Source organism: Caenorhabditis elegans, chromosome V (genome assembly GCF_000002985.6).
Source record: "Caenorhabditis elegans chromosome V".
Taxonomy (NCBI): Eukaryota; Metazoa; Nematoda; class Chromadorea; order Rhabditida; family Rhabditidae; genus Caenorhabditis; species Caenorhabditis elegans.
The window spans coordinates 11,429,469-11,445,741 of NC_003283.11; the positions used below are offsets into that span (position 1 = coordinate 11,429,469).

The 16,273-nt window shown below is 34.6% G+C and overlaps 2 protein-coding genes and 10 non-coding genes across 14 annotated transcripts; 8 read left to right on the plus strand and 4 right to left on the minus strand.

Moving 5' to 3' along the window:
- The first annotated feature begins 1,671 nt into the window (after positions 1–1,671).
- On the plus strand, positions 1,672–1,820 carry T26H10.7. Its single transcript, NR_069528.1, has one exon. It is a non-coding gene; the product is annotated as an Unclassified non-coding RNA T26H10.7 (non-coding RNA).
- A 1,893-nt stretch (positions 1,821–3,713) lies between these two features.
- On the plus strand, positions 3,714–3,949 carry T26H10.10. The gene has a single exon (NR_102072.1). It is a non-coding gene; the product is annotated as a small nucleolar RNA T26H10.10 (small nucleolar RNA).
- A 10-nt stretch (positions 3,950–3,959) lies between these two features.
- On the plus strand, positions 3,960–4,164 carry T26H10.4. Its single transcript, NR_069529.1, has one exon. It is a non-coding gene; the product is annotated as an Unclassified non-coding RNA T26H10.4 (non-coding RNA).
- A 63-nt stretch (positions 4,165–4,227) lies between these two features.
- T26H10.8 lies at positions 4,228–4,363 on the plus strand. The gene has a single exon (NR_069530.1). It is a non-coding gene; the product is annotated as an Unclassified non-coding RNA T26H10.8 (non-coding RNA).
- A 1,103-nt stretch (positions 4,364–5,466) lies between these two features.
- On the minus strand, positions 5,467–5,809 carry F57B7.8. Its single transcript, NR_069531.1, has one exon. It is a non-coding gene; the product is annotated as an Unclassified non-coding RNA F57B7.8 (non-coding RNA).
- On the plus strand, positions 5,516–5,790 carry F57B7.7. The gene has a single exon (NR_069532.1). It is a non-coding gene; the product is annotated as an Unclassified non-coding RNA F57B7.7 (non-coding RNA).
- Positions 5,810–6,987: 1,178 nt separating the features above from the next.
- F57B7.12 lies at positions 6,988–7,124 on the plus strand. The gene has a single exon (NR_069533.1). It is a non-coding gene; the product is annotated as an Unclassified non-coding RNA F57B7.12 (non-coding RNA).
- An 887-nt stretch (positions 7,125–8,011) lies between these two features.
- Positions 8,012–8,174, plus strand: F57B7.6. The gene has a single exon (NR_069534.1). It is a non-coding gene; the product is annotated as an Unclassified non-coding RNA F57B7.6 (non-coding RNA).
- Positions 8,175–8,395: 221 nt separating this feature from the next.
- F57B7.11 lies at positions 8,396–8,451 on the minus strand. Its single transcript, NR_069535.1, has one exon. It is a non-coding gene; the product is annotated as an Unclassified non-coding RNA F57B7.11 (non-coding RNA).
- An 844-nt stretch (positions 8,452–9,295) lies between these two features.
- Positions 9,296–12,170, plus strand: dmsr-1 (G-protein coupled receptor dmsr-1). 2 transcript variants are annotated; one of them, NM_171542.7, is made up of 6 exons: positions 9,296–9,420; positions 9,700–10,016; positions 10,068–10,327; positions 10,623–11,090; positions 11,472–11,641; positions 11,719–12,170. In NM_171542.7, exons 1-6 carry the CDS (start codon positions 9,350–9,352, stop codon positions 11,756–11,758), a joined length of 1,326 nt encoding a protein of 441 aa, NP_741630.1. In that variant the 5' UTR covers positions 9,296–9,349; the 3' UTR covers positions 11,759–12,170. The 2 variants fall into 2 exon arrangements, with proteins under 2 accessions (NP_741630.1, NP_741629.1); NM_171541.8 differs by having other exon boundaries at positions 9,302–9,420; positions 11,472–11,657; positions 11,719–12,096.
- A 277-nt stretch (positions 12,171–12,447) lies between these two features.
- On the minus strand, positions 12,448–14,135 carry F57B7.2 (SCP domain-containing protein; the record flags this gene model as incomplete). 2 transcript variants are annotated; one of them, NM_001269394.2, is made up of 4 exons in its annotated part: positions 12,448–12,921; positions 13,198–13,488; positions 13,536–13,693; positions 13,846–14,016. In NM_001269394.2, 4 exons carry the CDS (start codon positions 14,010–14,012, stop codon positions 12,668–12,670), a joined length of 870 nt encoding a protein of 289 aa, NP_001256323.1. The 2 variants fall into 2 exon arrangements, with proteins under 2 accessions (NP_001256323.1, NP_001367203.1); NM_001380764.1 differs by having other exon boundaries at positions 12,668–12,921; positions 13,846–14,135.
- A 1,899-nt stretch (positions 14,136–16,034) lies between these two features.
- F57B7.9 lies at positions 16,035–16,238 on the minus strand. Its single transcript, NR_069536.1, has one exon. It is a non-coding gene; the product is annotated as an Unclassified non-coding RNA F57B7.9 (non-coding RNA).
- Between the last annotated feature and the right edge of the window lie 35 nt (positions 16,239–16,273).

Sequence of the window (16,273 nt, forward strand, 5' to 3'; positions counted from 1 at the left end):
ATATTTTTAAATACATACTTACTTAACCGATGATCATTCACTTTTATTTTTCCAGGAACATTACCAAATATAATCCGTTCAATGAATTTTGAATCACCCTGTTAGATCAATCAGTCTACAAAATCGCATTCTAGGTAATCTAGGCAGCGCAAAAAAATTCTTCAGAAATCAGTGTCTTGACATCAAAATTATAGATTTCTTCAAATCTGATGAAAAATTTCTTCAAAACTAGAATATGTTTCAATAGAAATTTTTCACGAAAAAAATCCAAAACCAAATCTCATCTCTAAGTCCTTGAAGCGCAAATAATCCTGCAACAAACTTCACTTCCGCTGTCCAGCTTTTCTTTTTTGTCTGTTTTTTTAGAAAAATATTCTTTCGTTTTGATTTTCCGTTGGATACTTATTGATCGGTTCATAGATTTTTAAAATAATTTTTATTTTCAATGCATCTCATGCAATGATGAGCCGGAGTGTGCTCTTTTAACCTTGCTCTGCTTCACGTCAGTTGTCATTTCTCCTGTTACAATCATGTCTTCTGCCTATCATTCAATAGAGCGCCTTCACTTTGAATTTTCATGTCACTTTTTACATTTTCTTTCTTTTTTCTTTTCTTTTTTTAATTTTTAATCTATTTCAATGTTTTGAAACTAGCATAGTTAGATGCAACATTCTGTTATAATCACATTCCAACATTTATTCGGAATCCAGTAGTCTGCATGCCCTTTTGTTAAACATTGAACATTCGACCATTGAAAAGTCGAAATTTCAACTAATTTTTTTTCTGGCGCACTTCATGATTACATCCATTTTGGTTGTATTCTATAGAATTTGCTCTCTCTTCTCTTGAAAAATTGAGCATTTATTCTTTTTAGTTCTGTATTGTGAATGTCTTTGATCAAAAATCTAGACACTAAATGCTCCAGTTTCTTTTTATATTTGTGCTTAAAAACGACTAAAACCAACAGCGCTAATGGGCCCGTGAGAAGAACACGGAAATTGTAGGGATTGTGTTGTTTAGAGTCACGCAACACAAACCTAAATGTTTTTGCTCAAATCTGCGGTTTGCATTTAAACAAAACATTTTTGAAAGACCAGAACATTTTTTTCCAATAGTTAACTGTGTTTATTTTTACGAACCTGTTTCGAAAGAAATTGAAATATTTGAAACACTGAAACTACATCAATATGGTAGAGTGTATATTTAAAGCTATCAGACTGAAGTATTGTTTTATGTTATCAAACTTTTTTTTAAAGTTACGTTAGTTTCACGAAATCAAGTTGTTTTAAAAATTATTCTATGTTTTCCTTCTTCTAATCCAGATTAGCGATTTGGTTTGTTTTTTTTTTCAAGAAAGCATAACAGGATCAGGGTCACAAATTCTAAAACTTCCGGCCTACATTTGATTTTTAGAAAAAAAATAAACAGACGGTATATAGACGTCACTTCAGACTAGAGAATCCAACTCTAATTCTGTTTTTCATCCGCTCCTCGAAATTTATTTCATTACCGCCAAGCGCCATTTGAAGTTTTTTGCCTTTTTTTCCAACGGATTTCACTATTCGATTAGGCGGGAATCTGACTCATCTCAAAAGAAACTTTGACACCGTTGATTTAATTTTACTGCAAATCTAGAATCACGCTATTCATCTGTATGTTTTTTATTTGCAATATAGATATTTTTGGTTCTATTTCGAGAACCCAACGTCATCACATACTACTATTTTTGGGTGAAAAAGGGACTCTTTTCCTTTTTTTCTCGAATTCTTCTGCTTGCTTTCCCCTTATTTTGCCCCTCTGGATCGTCGGTAAATGAGAATGAAAAACGTATGAAAAAGAAACAAATATTGAGACGTAGAGCACCAAGTAGAAAAAATTATTTTCCTTCCTCAAATCATAGTATAATTTTGAAGATGTGGGTGGGTAATAAATGAAAGAGGCGGAGTAGATTGAAAATGATCATACCAACAAAACCATCATTTTTCTTCTTCTCTGAGTTATTTAAATTCTAGATACCCCCATGTTGTTTTCAGAATTGTCAGTTTTCAATGAAATCTGTCTATCATTTGTCGCGCTGTAGAAATATTAATTTGTGTCATTCATTTGACAATATCAAAAGTCAGCTTTTTTAAATGAATTTTTCAAAGGCAAATTTTAAGAGAGACTATATTTTTTCATGAAATCAGTAAAATGTTGGTTTTATTGGTCCTATTCACGTAATTTTTTCAATATGTTTTGTTTCCAAATGTCCAAGTTACAGATTTTTGTTGTTCCAACTAAAAACGAAAGAGCAGTTACATGCTTCCAAACTACATTTTGGAAGAAAATAATTTGCTATGCAAAATTTTAAAAACCTACATAACTTATTCAAAAGCTGAATAGCACCTCGGTTGTTTTGTTTTGATGCAATCCAGGCTCTCCTCTTTTTTGTCTGTTTCACATTTTTATTTTTTTAATCAGTCTTACTAGATATTCATAGTTTTCAAATCCAATTCGTTGAATCACCTTAGCTCGTAGATCAACATCAATACGCATCGTTTCGTGCTGTTCATTCTTGTCGTTTTGTTGTTTTTCTTCCCACGAAATTCACATCAAGAATGGGTCATAAGTATTTCCTTTTGGTGCTTTCTCGAAATTTTGGTGTTGCCCTGTAAAATCCAGAGAACCATTGAGTGTTCATTTACGTCCCACATAGTTGTATCTCTTTTTCTGCACATTCTTGTTTACATCATGTCCAAAACGCACTACATCTCTCTTTTATAAATTTTTACATTGAATCAATTCAACCAAAAAACACAACGAAGAAAGCATGTATGAATTTATACGTTTTTTTTTTCAATTTCTAAGCGAAAAAAGAGTTCATGAGTAAATCATAACTTTCTTTTTTTCAGGAGGCACTGTCTAAAAGCATCTAAAAATATCCAAAAAAAAAATTCCGAGTGTTTTGTCTTTTCCACTACATCCATTACGAGGGTGTGTGAAAACGGAATTTTCCCGTGCTCAGAATTAAGAATTTTCAAGTATCACCAGTTTTGAATGAATCTTCTGCGAACTACTCTCTGTACATTCAAAGTTTTTTGACAAATGTCAAAATCTAAACTCACTGTCTTTCCTCAAAACTTATATTTCAAAGTTGAATTCCCAAACAGGAAGCTCCCAGATGAGCAAGCCATATGAATCTTTAAAGTGCATTTGTGGTTGTTATTGTGTTGCATTGCTTGAGCCGCGTTTTCGTGGAATAAATCTGGAGGAATCTACATGCTTGGATAACCAAAGTTTTCTAGAAATTTCAACAGAAAGCATTAACTTTGATAAACACCCAGTTGATTTTTGAAATACAAGATAAGTTTACCAAACTTTGTCAAAAACATGGTTTACTTTAGATTTCGTAAAAGTTTTTCTACCTGAAAACGTGAATGCCAATTTTTTTTTGAAAAAGGTCTGAATAAAAATTCCAAACAGTTTTTACACTTCAAACTTATTTTGATGTATGTTTTTCACAGGGCTAGTTTAAAAATAATAGGCCCTCCGGCGATGTACTTGTTCAAAACAACAGTTGCTAAGTGTATTTGATAAAGCAATTTTTCAAAATCTTTCGATTTTCACATCTTTCTCGTAGTTTCCTAAATACGAAAAAATAGTGATATAACAAAGATCAAGGTATCAACTTTTGAACCCTTCCCTAAATTTTTTTTAATTTGGGAACTTTTTTATCCCGACTAAAACGACTTTGAAAAAAACTTTGAAAGGTTTGACAAAAGTCTCTATTGGGAATTTGAATATTTGAACTTGTCAGTTTTACCCAGAACTCTAAAATGTAAGAAACATCAAACCCTCAAGTTGCTCAGATGTTTCGTTGCAAAACTGCTCCCAAGACGATGATAAAGTATTCTGAACTTGAAGTGCAGATCTATGTCTGAAAATGGACAATGTACACTTTCTTCAACACATTTTCATCCGCACTCTCACTTTCCCCTCATTATCCATTATTCTTTCTGACGGTGTCAATTATTCAGCAAGTTGCGTCGACACGTCGGCGTTTTCCTGAGAAGGATGGAGGGAGTAGAAGAAGTCGCCAGATTCACTAATTCTTTAGAGCTTCTTCTTCTTCTTCGTCTTCATCTCTTTTTATTTTTCATTCATTTTCCACATTCAGAATCTGGTCATCACACATATACACCTGTGCAGTTCATGTTTTGTTCCAACCTCCATGTTACTTTGTAATAGCAAAAAAATACTACGAAGATTGTTCATTTCTTCACTCCCTTTTGTTGTAATCATCAATCATTGTTCTAAATTTAGGTTCGTTAGTCAACCCTCATATATCTGTGGGTATTTTTCGTTGAACAAGAAAATAGTTCTGACATTTCAAAGAATCTGGTCACAATTTCTTCAAATTTAAACAAATTGCAACGAGAATTGAAGTTCAAGGAATTTTTGCACCAGAATCATTCCTGTCTCGTTGCGGAGGCGTCTTCTACTTTATCCACTAAACATCTTCGTCTACCACAACTCAAAACTCTCCTCTTCATACATTTTTCAACATTTTCACTATGACGGCATCTTGCTTTTAACCGGTTTTTCTTCCGTGCTCTTCGGCTAGACAAACCACTGATAAAAATAGAATTCGCCCTGGTATTATGATCGTTGAATTCAAAAGAGAATCAAAATTTTATTTAGACAACTACCATTTAGCCGACAATCATATGCTCGCGTGGGTGACCACTGCATATGATTATAGTCTATGTGTGTGTGTGTGGATTGTCTCAATTGTAGGTTTTTATGTTTTTACGTCGATTTTGAGAAGTAGAGATGGTTTAGTCTAGACGCAGTTTTTTTAATGCACTACAAAAATTATGTTTTGACTGTTTTATTGTTTTAATCTTGATTTTTCAACTTGCACAATTGAGAAAAATTATTTTGGGATTAAAAAAAATTTTGGTTTTTTTTAAATGCAAAAAAACAAATGCAATTGAACTTTTAAATGCAATTAAACAATAGAGCAAAAACAGTGCGAAGTAAATACTACTTTTTTCACGTTTCAGACTACTTTACCCAATGCTGAAAGATTTCAAAAAGTAATTTTAAATGAATGCCGCAAAGATCATGAACCTTCTCATACATGAATGGCAACATATACATTTCAAATTTTTGCATGCTACGTGATATTTCTAAAAATTGGAATTTTACCTAGGTCATCACTCTTTTGAGACATTTCGTCACTTTCAATATCTACATTTCCAAATGTCTCAAAAGTTTAAATGAACAAGTTTTAGAGTTATTCTGGTTATTATTATTATTATGCTTGCTTGTTTCTTCAGTATTATTTTCGGAGATGCTTCTTATTTTTGTCTCACTATGTTCCTTTATCTCAAGTGCTCTTACTTCATGTTCATCAGCAAAGGTTCACCTGATTTACGGGGTTCTTGTCTACTTTTTCTCGTCCTCTCGTCTTCACTTACTTCTTTTCGTTCTTCGTTTTTTGGCGCCCCGGGCTATGCTGAAATCTTGTTTTTCATTAAAAAATGTCTATACTTCTTCTTCTTCTACGCCGCTTCTCTCCATTGCTTCGTTCCGTTCGTTTTCTTCGAAGGATGACATCGACGTCTTCGTCTTTTCAGACGTCGTTGTGGAAGTAGCAAAGGAAAAAGTAGGGAGGGCGAAGAAAAAGAAGAGCTCACATTTATTGTCAGAATAGGGAAGGCGGCTAAGGAGGGGAAGAGCACCGAGCCGACGCGGAATTTCATCCTGCGCACTCGGCTGTGTATGTCTCCATGTTGTTCATAGACACTTCACACCATAATGGAGAATTCAGATATATTCAGATTCCGTGTACTTTCAAATCTGTTTTTTTTTCCAGCTACTTCTGATATCATTCAACTGAAAACTTCCTTATTTAGTCAAGCTTCGTGTCTTCAACCCCCTTAACGTATCTTTCTTTCTTTATCTTTAAAAAGTCTGCGGTCGAAGTTGGTTAAACATTGAAGATGTCTGAGTGTTGCGATTTCCGATCTTTCTTTGCAATTCAGAGTTTCATGGAGAGCAAGTTTGCAAGTCTAGTCTTCCGCTTTCGTCATGTCAGTTTCGACATTTCCGTGCCTAACTTTTGGTACTTTCAATTGTGATTCTAAAGGTTCTTACTCAGTACACCACTTCCATCACAACCATCCCCTCAACTACAATTATCCTTCATAGCATTGGCTCTCTTATTCACAACTACCTCACTTCTCTTTTGCTCCATTTTTTCTCACAAAAGCCTCTTCATAATTGGTGGGAAAACTTTTCGTCTATTCTTTACAGAGCTCTTCGAGCATTTTGAGTTGTCACAAGACATATCAGAGATGCTCCTCATATTTCCATTCGCTTTTTTCACTCAAAAATCTTCGTCTCCCGCCTTCTAATTAGTCCGATATAAGAAGAGGATAGAGAAAAATGAATGTGATGATGGTGAAAACGAAGACATTAGGAAATGAAAACACTTTTATTTTTACAATCTGACGTCTCTAATTCAAAGAAAACATGAAGAAGAAGAAGAAGGAGAAGCAAAAAATAAAACTTTCATCGTCTTTGAATATAGGATATGCTGAAGCGGGGGAGAAGCTCTTGCGCCAAGAAACAGAAGCAGGAGCTTTCAACTCGAGTCAAATTTGGCCAATTTTGCTACTTTCAGGCTCGTCTTCTTCGACGTTTTGCTCCGCCTTATTCTATCCAAACTTTTCACTTTCTTTAGTTTTTTTTTTGAAGAACCGAAAAGTTCATTCCAATTTCCGCTTGGGTTGACAAATTCACAAATTCAAATCCAAAGCCCTCCCTCAGCGTTGCTAAACTTTTTTACGAAGTGAATGAAAAGCAGAAACAGGCTTTTGCAAATGAAAGAAGAAGAAAAAGCAGCAAAGCTGTTTCTATCTCTGCTCCACCCCCGATCCTTTCATAATATAATATTTTTAATATTCAAAACCTACGGCTATACAAACGGCAATGGAATTTCAAGATCCATTCCCCCAATCTTGGGAGTAGAGGAGCTGAGCATCCGGCGGCTAGCGAGGTAGCAATAACACTGCATTCCATTTCTTCTTCCTCTCATCCTCCTCCTCCTCGAATTGAATGAATTCAATTGGACGGGCGACTGAATTTATAAAGAAATATGAAAATGAGAAGACGGGGAAAATATGGAATGCAAAAAGAAAAGAATTTCATTGTCCTCATCTCTCTAAGTTTGGTCAGTTTATCCTACGGCTTCTTCTTCTGTCACCTTTTTATGTGCAGAAATAGTTGCGTCATTCGTAAGGTCACATGAAGTTTCGTTTAAGTTAGGCAAAGAGCCCATCCACTGTCACAAATTCGGTTAGCTTCAGAATTTGCATTTTTCTCGGTCTCAACATCCGTCGGTTTTTTTATTTGGCCCCGTACCTTCCATCTTTTTCTCCGAGTTTGATACTTCTTGTGGGTACTTTTTGTACTCTCACTCGTATCATACTTCTTGATAGGTCTTCTCAACTATCAACTTGTTTACAAGTTTGTAATATTTTTAGAATTTTCTGTTCTGTAAATATGTTTACATGTTGTTGGATTTTGATGTTTTAAGTATAAAGGATTTGATTGCATTGTGGAAACTTTTGGCGTTGCATTTTAAAGTTCGACGTCACAAAAAATAATTTTAAAAAGTAAAATAAGAGAAGTTATAATAATCCTTATTTTTCAGCTATTTTTCAATACAATTTAATACACAAAAATGATTTAACAAGCAATATAGGAAAATCCGACCTAACCGGACTTCCATCATTTTCCTTCCCCTAACTCAAAAGTAATTATGCTTAAAATTTTCAATACTTGGGATATGTTTGCCAGTGGAGTTTGATCTTGTACCTTTTACTTTTTTATCGTAACTTCAAACCGAATTCCGGCAAATATTTTCATTTTCAGCATAAACTTTTGTCGTTTTCTTTAATGATAAGTGCGAAAAATTCCTCTGGCACGAGAGTCAGCTCAATGAGTTTTTTTCCTGAAGTGACTCCGGAAATGGGTGCTCACCTGACATGTGGTCACGGATCAACACATGACTAACTTTGGAAATATCTATCCAAACCTTATCCGCTCTGTAATTAGAGTTGGAGCGCGCTAGGCCGCCTCACACACTTCCGAGCGCTGACCGAAATTTGGTTATATTCTGATGTTATTTTTTGTCGGGGAGAGATGCGTTGCACCCCGCTCTGCGTTTATCTGTCCGTGCTCAACATAAAAAAGGTTCTTTTTTTTGAGTAAAAAAGCAACAAATTCCGCCCATGCTTAGATACTGGGCCCATCATGGCGGCGAACGGAAGGACTAGGAAGCGAGGCTTGTTTTGAGTTTCTTTTAGTGATCGAATAGCGGTTGGAAGTAGATACGGATATTGCACATATATATATATATATATATATATATATATATATATATATATGTGTGTGTTTTGAAGTGAAGAGACAGTGAAATAGTGACAAAAAGCTGTTGAGATATCCATTTAGGTTTTTGAATTTTCTATTTTTCAAAATGCGTAACGTTTATGGTTTTTAATGACGTGATGTCTCTCTGAAATAGCGGGCATTTAAAAACAACTCTTCTTCCAAGTGATAGAAAAAGAAATAATTATCAATTTATTTTTCCAAGTGCCTGGAATTTGTGACATTTTCTTTGTAATCGAATACATGCTCAATTGCCGAAATTGTGTAGCGGCAAAAAAATTAATCAAAAAACGAATGTGAATATGAATTTGGTATAGTGCATATCAATTTTTCCGAAAATTTGTGTACTTTTGAATGTATTAATCTTGTTCAGTTTATGCAAATTATTCCTTCTGAAGTTCATTCAAAACTTTTTGGCTCTCTTTTTTCAATTGTACTCTTAATTTTCCCAGTAAAAAAATCATTAAACTTCCTGTGCTATTTTTATTTTTATATTTTCTGATTTTGCAACTCCTTCAATTTCTGAATAATGATTTCTTTAAGGAAGTTTTATCTGCAAGATCTCCCTAATTGGCAATAATTGGTGTTTATCTTAGATTTTTGAGCAAAAGCTTGCAGTATATTTTTGTTAGTTTTTTTGTTCCAAAAAAACACACTCACCCTATTATTTGAGTGTTTTTGTTTTAAAAAGTGAATGAGCAATGTGTTGCCAAATCTTTGTCCCTTTTGTCATTTTTTTCATAGTCATCTCTCATTTCTAATGACGTTTTCCGGTTTTCCGAATCGGAGCCGTTTTTCATTTGAACGCTTGTTTTCCTCATTTTCAACGTTTCAATATTAATAAATTGTTGTTTTTTTTCAGATGTTCAAATAGAATCAGAAACAATAGAACAGAGGAACAGCAAACAAAATGGAGTTTACCGAATGCAAAACTACATTTATTCATCTGCCCGATAAAAGTTTTTTATACGATGTTTTTGTGTAAGTTTTACTTTTGTGTCTCAAAAATCTTTCAAATAATTGCCCAGTACTGTTGTATTTGACGTATTTTCAAAAAGTACAGTTTATCATCATTAAAAGTTATCCTATTATTTGTAGAAATCATCCCTAAAAATAGCGAATAAAACCAAGTTATTGAAGAAGGTTATCTTATCTTAAATTATTGTGTCCTCAAAAGTGATGACCATAAAAAAGAGAGCCATTAATAAATATTTCAAGAGCAAAAGTGGAAAAAAGTGAAATTAAACGTTTTTTTTTCAGAAGTGTATATAATTTCTACCATCCTATACATGCCTACTTATCAATATTTCTATGCGTGTTGGGTACAATCGCTAATTTCTGTAACATCGTCGTACTAACGAGACGAACAATGCGAACGCCAGTTAATATGATTTTGACAGCAATGGCATCTTGTGATACAGTTGTGTTATTTTCAAATTTAATATACACAACACATTACTCATTTGTCGCTTTCAAGTTTTGTCATCCGAAACATTGGTCCTACTCTTGGGCGTTATTTTTAATTGCTCATGCTCATCTTTCATTAGTTGCACATTCTTCAAGTGTTTGGTTGTCAGGTAAGCTTTTCATTCTGAAGACAACTGTCCAACTCTTCGATTTTATTGCAGTTATGCTTGCACTTGTTCGATATGTAACACTTCGAAGTAGGGGAAATATGGGTGGTATGCAAGTGACGTTAAGGCATTCTTATTATGCCGTTGCTGTTACTGTATCCCTTGTAGCAGTGCTTAATGCACCGAATTTTCTGAATTACAAAATCAATGAACAGCCATTGAATGAAACGTGTACCGATTTGGATCCAATGTTCTGGAATTCGCCCGCGTATCTTCCTGGAATTGCAGACATTGCAAAAGCAAACAGCTGTCTGGTAAGATTTTTGAATTTCAGTAAAAAAAAAACAAGATTTTTGTTAAAAAATAATGTTTGACAAATTGTATACAAACAAAATTTCTCGAAAAACTTTTTTATTGGAACTTAGATTTATAAACTAAAAATTTTGGCAAGATCATCATAATATAACTTTGAAGCTTTGGATTTATATAAACCTTTTTGGAAATAATTGATCGATCATATGTACATATGATATCATGAAAATTATACAAAATAATATTTATCATCGTGATCGTCACCCTAGCAAAAACCAATTTCCTAATTTCCTGCAGGTCTTCCGGTTATCTTATTGGATATCCGGTATGGTATTCAAAGTATTACCATGTGCGCTTCTATCGTTGTTTGTTTGGCTCCTTTTACGAATTCTTCGTGAAGTGCGTGAGAATCGTCAACGTCTTCTCAAGAACTCGCAACATCGACCACCGAATCAAACGACTACTCGAAACGGACAAAGACTGAGCATTTCAGTTGCAGGCAACGAGAAATTAGGCAGAAATGGAAGCTTACGGGGGAGAGGAGAACGTGTCGATCGGACAACTCATATGTTATTGGCAATTGTAGCAGTTATGCTAGTGACTGAATTACCTCAAGGAATTATGGCTGTCTTGTCTGGAATGTGTTCTGAAGAATTCCGAATTTACATTTATAACAATCTGGGAGACATTCTCGATTTGTTCTCACTTTGCGGTTCATGTTGTTCATTCATCATTTACTGCTCAATGAGTGGACAGTTCAGAAATGTAAGTTTTGATATTACTTGAAAAAAATTTCAATGAGCGACATCTTTTCAAAATACCTCAATGAAAAATGTGTTGTATGCTGTTAGAAAATACTACAAACTTTCTCAACATTCGGTGGAACTTTCCAAGCGAATTTGTCTTTTTTTTCTTTGTTTTCTTACTAACATGATGTTCGGCAGCGTCTTAAAATGCGCTTAAGATCTCTACATTTTCCGACAATTGCGGAGTTGTTTTTACAAGAAAAATCATGGAAGTACATACTTTGCTCATTTTATGAATGTGTGTTTAGTTCATTTTAACACAGGGAACAAGCATTTTCATTTGATTTCTATAAATAAAAATTGGTTCATTTTCAATATAGAAAAATCATAAAATTTTTAGGAATTCCACCGTGTCTTTGTACCTGCAAAGGTGAGATGTCTCCGAATGTCATCGCCGTCGATTCGTCGTCCATCCGACGCCTACAGTACCACAAAAATGACTTTTCTAAAACCAAACGAGAAAAACGGAAATGGAATGAATGGAAATGGCACTTATTCGGAAGATACAAGGTCAGCAAGTGTTAAAGTAAGAATATCAACACATGTTTTTTCTACAAAACTTTTGAATAAGCCATGTTAATTTTCAGATGGTCGGAATCCAGGTACGAAGAAACAGTACGGAAATAACGAGAATGACTGGATGTGATTCAATTACTCCATGTTCTCCAATGCCAACATCATTTCCATCATCCCCACTTCCACCGATTCGAAGTGGAGAAGATGAATCCACTGATGAGACATCACATCTACTTAACAGCTCAGGACCCAACTCAACAGCCAGTGCTGATGGAATTCGTGGACACTTTCAAAACATTTGATATCAGAATTTTTTAAACACACAAATTGCAACACGTGTCAGAACAAAACCATTAGTATTTACCATATTCACGGGTTTCTATTTCAATTTTCTGATTACGTTGATTTCTTCTTAAGCGTGTCCTATTAATGAATCTTGTTTTTTATTAGTAACATACTTTTTTTTTAAATCTTTAAACTTTTCAGAATTGAAAAAAAAAATAAAGTAATTGTTCAGAAATTAAAATTCTTTCAATTTGCATATTGAGGTTATTGATTTATGTATATGACAACCTTTTATGAATGAAAATTGCAGAATTGGGAATATTGTATCCTCGGAGAACTTCAAACTAGCTCCCATAGTAGGTAGACATAGATTGATTTTCATAAGCATTTTTCTGGTTTAAATGAATTTTTTATCATGCCATCACAAAAATATTGATGGCAAACATGACAGTCGTATGTCACCGTGTAATTAAAACACTTACTTAAAAAGGATAATCTTCCAACTTGTAAAAATGTTTCGGCATAGCAATCTTTTATTTGTCAATGGAAAGTAATAGCTAGAGATCAATTAACCGACAAAGTTACCGGGTGCCGAAATGAAAGAGAAAAAAACAGAAAAGCTGACTATAATGAAAGCATCAAGTGGGGGAGAAAAGTAGAAGAAAACGCACAACCCGTTTCGGAATGTTCTTTTTCGGTTTCTGGCTACACAAATTGAAAAAAATAAACTAGTAGCTACTTGGAAACAACAGCTCTTTCTGGTGTTGAGATCGTGACGTGGCGTTTTAGTTGAGTTCCCAAGTTTCGAATTGGTGACATTGAACAATCTCTGGATGGAACATTTGAAGCAAATTCTCCGGGTGCATTTGAATTTCCCGCTGGACGATAAAAGCAGACAACAGCTACACAATTATTTGCTGTGTTCCAATACCGTGCAGCGCCAAGTTCTGTTGTATCTTTCCAAACAACTTGTGAAAATCGTTGACATTCTGAAATTAGAGACACTTATGAAATTGACTCGGACCAAGAGTAAGCTAAGATTTTAGTTCTTGTCTAAATATTATTTTTTAGTTGATTATGTTTTGAATGGGAAGTTGGCAGCCTTTGGGACAGCAAGAATTATGCGAATTTTTGAATAATATTTTGTTTATTTGTTAGCCTTATTTTGTTTATTTGTTAGCCAGTTCTGCTGATACAAAATGAAAATTTCAAATTTTGCCCAACTCAACCTATTCGAAATTAAGAAGCAAACTTCAAAAACTAACTTGGATTCCATCGCGGTTTGTCGAAATCAAAGAACTGTGCTTCTTTTTCCCATTCTTGAATAACTTCTTGTCCAGTTGGTAAATGTGACTGTTCATTTGCCTCTTTCAAAATTAAATTCTCTCCAATTCCAGGCAACTCTGGATACAATACTCTCCCTCTATCTGCCAACTTCACGGCCCACGCATGAGCCATTTCAGCCAATTCGGTTGACCAACAAAGATTCTCGTTTCCGTATCTTTGCCTGCACTCATTATGAGCATCTAGGCAAGATCGTTGAAAATTCACTTCGCCTGAATACATATTTTTATTAAACTGAAATGATTTTTAGAAAACTCACTAAGGGCAGTGTATTTGCTATGTTTGATCATGTATTTAACGTCAGTAATTGTTTGCATCATATGCTTGTCTAATTGAGCGTCAAAATTTTTCCGTGATTCTTCCCCAATTGATGAGCAAACTGCTTCATAGTCATCTCCGTATGAGTTTGAGACATTGCTGCAAATTGGTTTTTTTTTAAATTAATGTTAATTTAAATTGAACTAAAAGTTTTAAAATTAGTTAATATGAAAAAGTGGCTATATTTCAACGAAATTGTTTCCTACGAAATATTTTTTTTTCAAATAAATCATTTAGAAATACATCCTTACTTTACTATATTCGTTGATTTTGATTGTGGAATAGGAACTGGTTCAGTAGGTAATGGAACTCCACCAGCTGCACCATTTTCATGTTCATGCCGTTCTGGATCCGTTTTTTCACCCGTAAAATCACTCTTTGATTTTCTCAATTTCTTGCGCGAAAAGAAGCGCTTCATGTTTCTAAAAGAACCAATTAAAGAGCAAGAAATAGGAAATGCGTGGTACGGAAACTGATCGTAAAAGTTGTTAGAGCGACAACATCTTAAAACGAAAAAAAGCAAAATGGACAACAAATTCATCTTGAGAAGGCGACTCCGGATGACGACTCAAAAGCTCCCAAAATTCAAATAGGGGCAGAAAGTGGAAGAGATATGTAGATGTGTGTATGCACTTGTAGAGGAAGTAAACGTCTCAAGGGAACGATTCCCCGAGAGCAGTCTCACATGAAATCAGAGGAGAAACCAGAAATATTGAAAGAAGAAGACAAAGAGATTGCAAAATGCAAAGTGCGACGGGCTATATGTACTAAAAAAGTTAGGAACAACATGGAGACTTCAAACAAAAAGTCAGAAAGCCAAAATGTCGACGAAGCAGAAAATAGCAAAAAAAGAAGAGAAAAGTGGTGATAGTGGTGACGAGGCGCCACAATTTGTTCGACCGGAAAACGGGAATTAAACCTTTCTATGTTTAGCCTATGCTATGTTTCAAATTGAACGATTCTGCAAGTTGTACACAGTTTCCAGAAGTGTGCATTTCGAATAATAGTTGTTTTAATAAACGTCTCAAAGAAAAAAGTTATTCAACATGGTATTTTGAACATTTTTGGAGATATGTTACCAGTCAAAATTTTGGATCATTCATCACTTCGGGAAGATATAACGAGAAAGATATCTAGTATTCTGATACACATTCGATATAAACTTGTTTTCAGCTACTACTCATGAAAGATTTTCAACATGTTTGATCAATATGAAATGAATTTCAAAATTTGTTGGTATCACTAACGTCTGATAACCTTTATAAAACTTGGCTATATAATAATTTTTTATTCTACATAGAGTGCAACATTTTCAAAAAACTACGAAATGTCGTGTCTCAGTATCCGCCGTTAATGCTTCAGCGTCTGCCGTTGCAACAAAAAAAGAATAACCTATTTTTTCGCCAAGCATATCCAATTTTGAAAAAGCTAGACTCGACTAAAACTGCGTTCCGTTCTACTTAGCCTCCTCCAACAAGAAAAAATATACGAAGGAAGTAGAGAGCGATGGACGAAGACAAGACGAAGAACACAATTTTGAGCAGAGAAGGGCCAATCTCGAGAATGGAGGTTCAATCGGAAATGAGCGGAGCTGCCAGATGTGGGAATGAGGAGAAGCAATGGAGTTGTTGTAGGGAAATTGAAATGAAGAAGAAGAGAAAGAAAACGAAGAAGAATAAGACGCTTCATTTTCGTTTTGCCGTCGAAGAATATGAATTAGAAAATATCAAATTTCTTTTGGGAAGAAAATGAGTCAGGCGGAGGAAGAATACGCTCTCATGAACTCTATACTTTTGAAAACTATAGATACAATATTAATATCCAATAGAAAACTAATAAAATTTTATTTTAAGACGAGAGCTTGGTAAAGTTACAGGGTGGCTTTTACTTTGTAAAAACAATTTTTCAGAGCACAATATTTAAAAAAAATTGAAAATCTAAGAAAACCAGGTTACAAAGCATTTTATTCAGTTTAAATACGTTACTTAAAAACAATATTGGAACTTTATGCTAAAAAATTTTTTTTGTTAGATTAATAGAAAAATTTAAGTTCAAAAAAGTGTTTACAATAATTTCAATATGTTGAAAATTAATCGAAACAATTACTTTGAAAATAACAATTTTCACGAAGCGTGTCAAACACGACAAGTACAATTCTATGAACAAACGTAAAAAAGTCAATCAAGTTTAAAGCCGGTCACTTTAAAATTGAGTGACCTAGAGTGGACCCACTTGCAATGCAAATGTAAGGGTCCAAAATGTGTTTATGTTTGCATGTGTGAAACGAAAAGCAATAGTTAAACGGCTAGTGGTACAAAGAGAGACAGAAACACAAACGGACACATGTACACACATACACACAGCTAAAAGTCGAGAAAAAGAAGGCGAAGCAGCATGAAATGTTTGAAGAGGTCCGGACGCGTGCGGTCTGCGGGCTCCGTCAAGATGCCGCGCTATTTCGTCGGTTGTCGTGGACGTTTTCCCGGGCTCCGAGAGCCAAACCAATACAACAACCGCCTTTCTTTTCTCTGGAAGACGCACGACTACGACACAACGGGAGCGGAGCGGACACATACATGCGTATCGATTTGTTGAGGGTAAAGGGTTGCGGACTACTGAACCACTGGACAACGAAAAATGAAGAAGGAAGGAAAAAGGGAGGAGAAGAAAAAGAAGAAA

Coding starts and splice junctions, on each gene's coding strand:
- dmsr-1 (NM_171541.8), top strand. CDS start 9,350: ATGGAGTTTACCGAATGCAAAACTACATTTATTCATCTGCCCGATAAA. Junction 9,421..9,699: donor TTTTTATACGATGTTTTTGT/GTAAGTTTTACT, acceptor TTTTTTTTTCAG/AAGTGTATATAATTTCTACC. Junction 10,328..10,622: donor CAAAAGCAAACAGCTGTCTG/GTAAGATTTTTG, acceptor AATTTCCTGCAG/GTCTTCCGGTTATCTTATTG.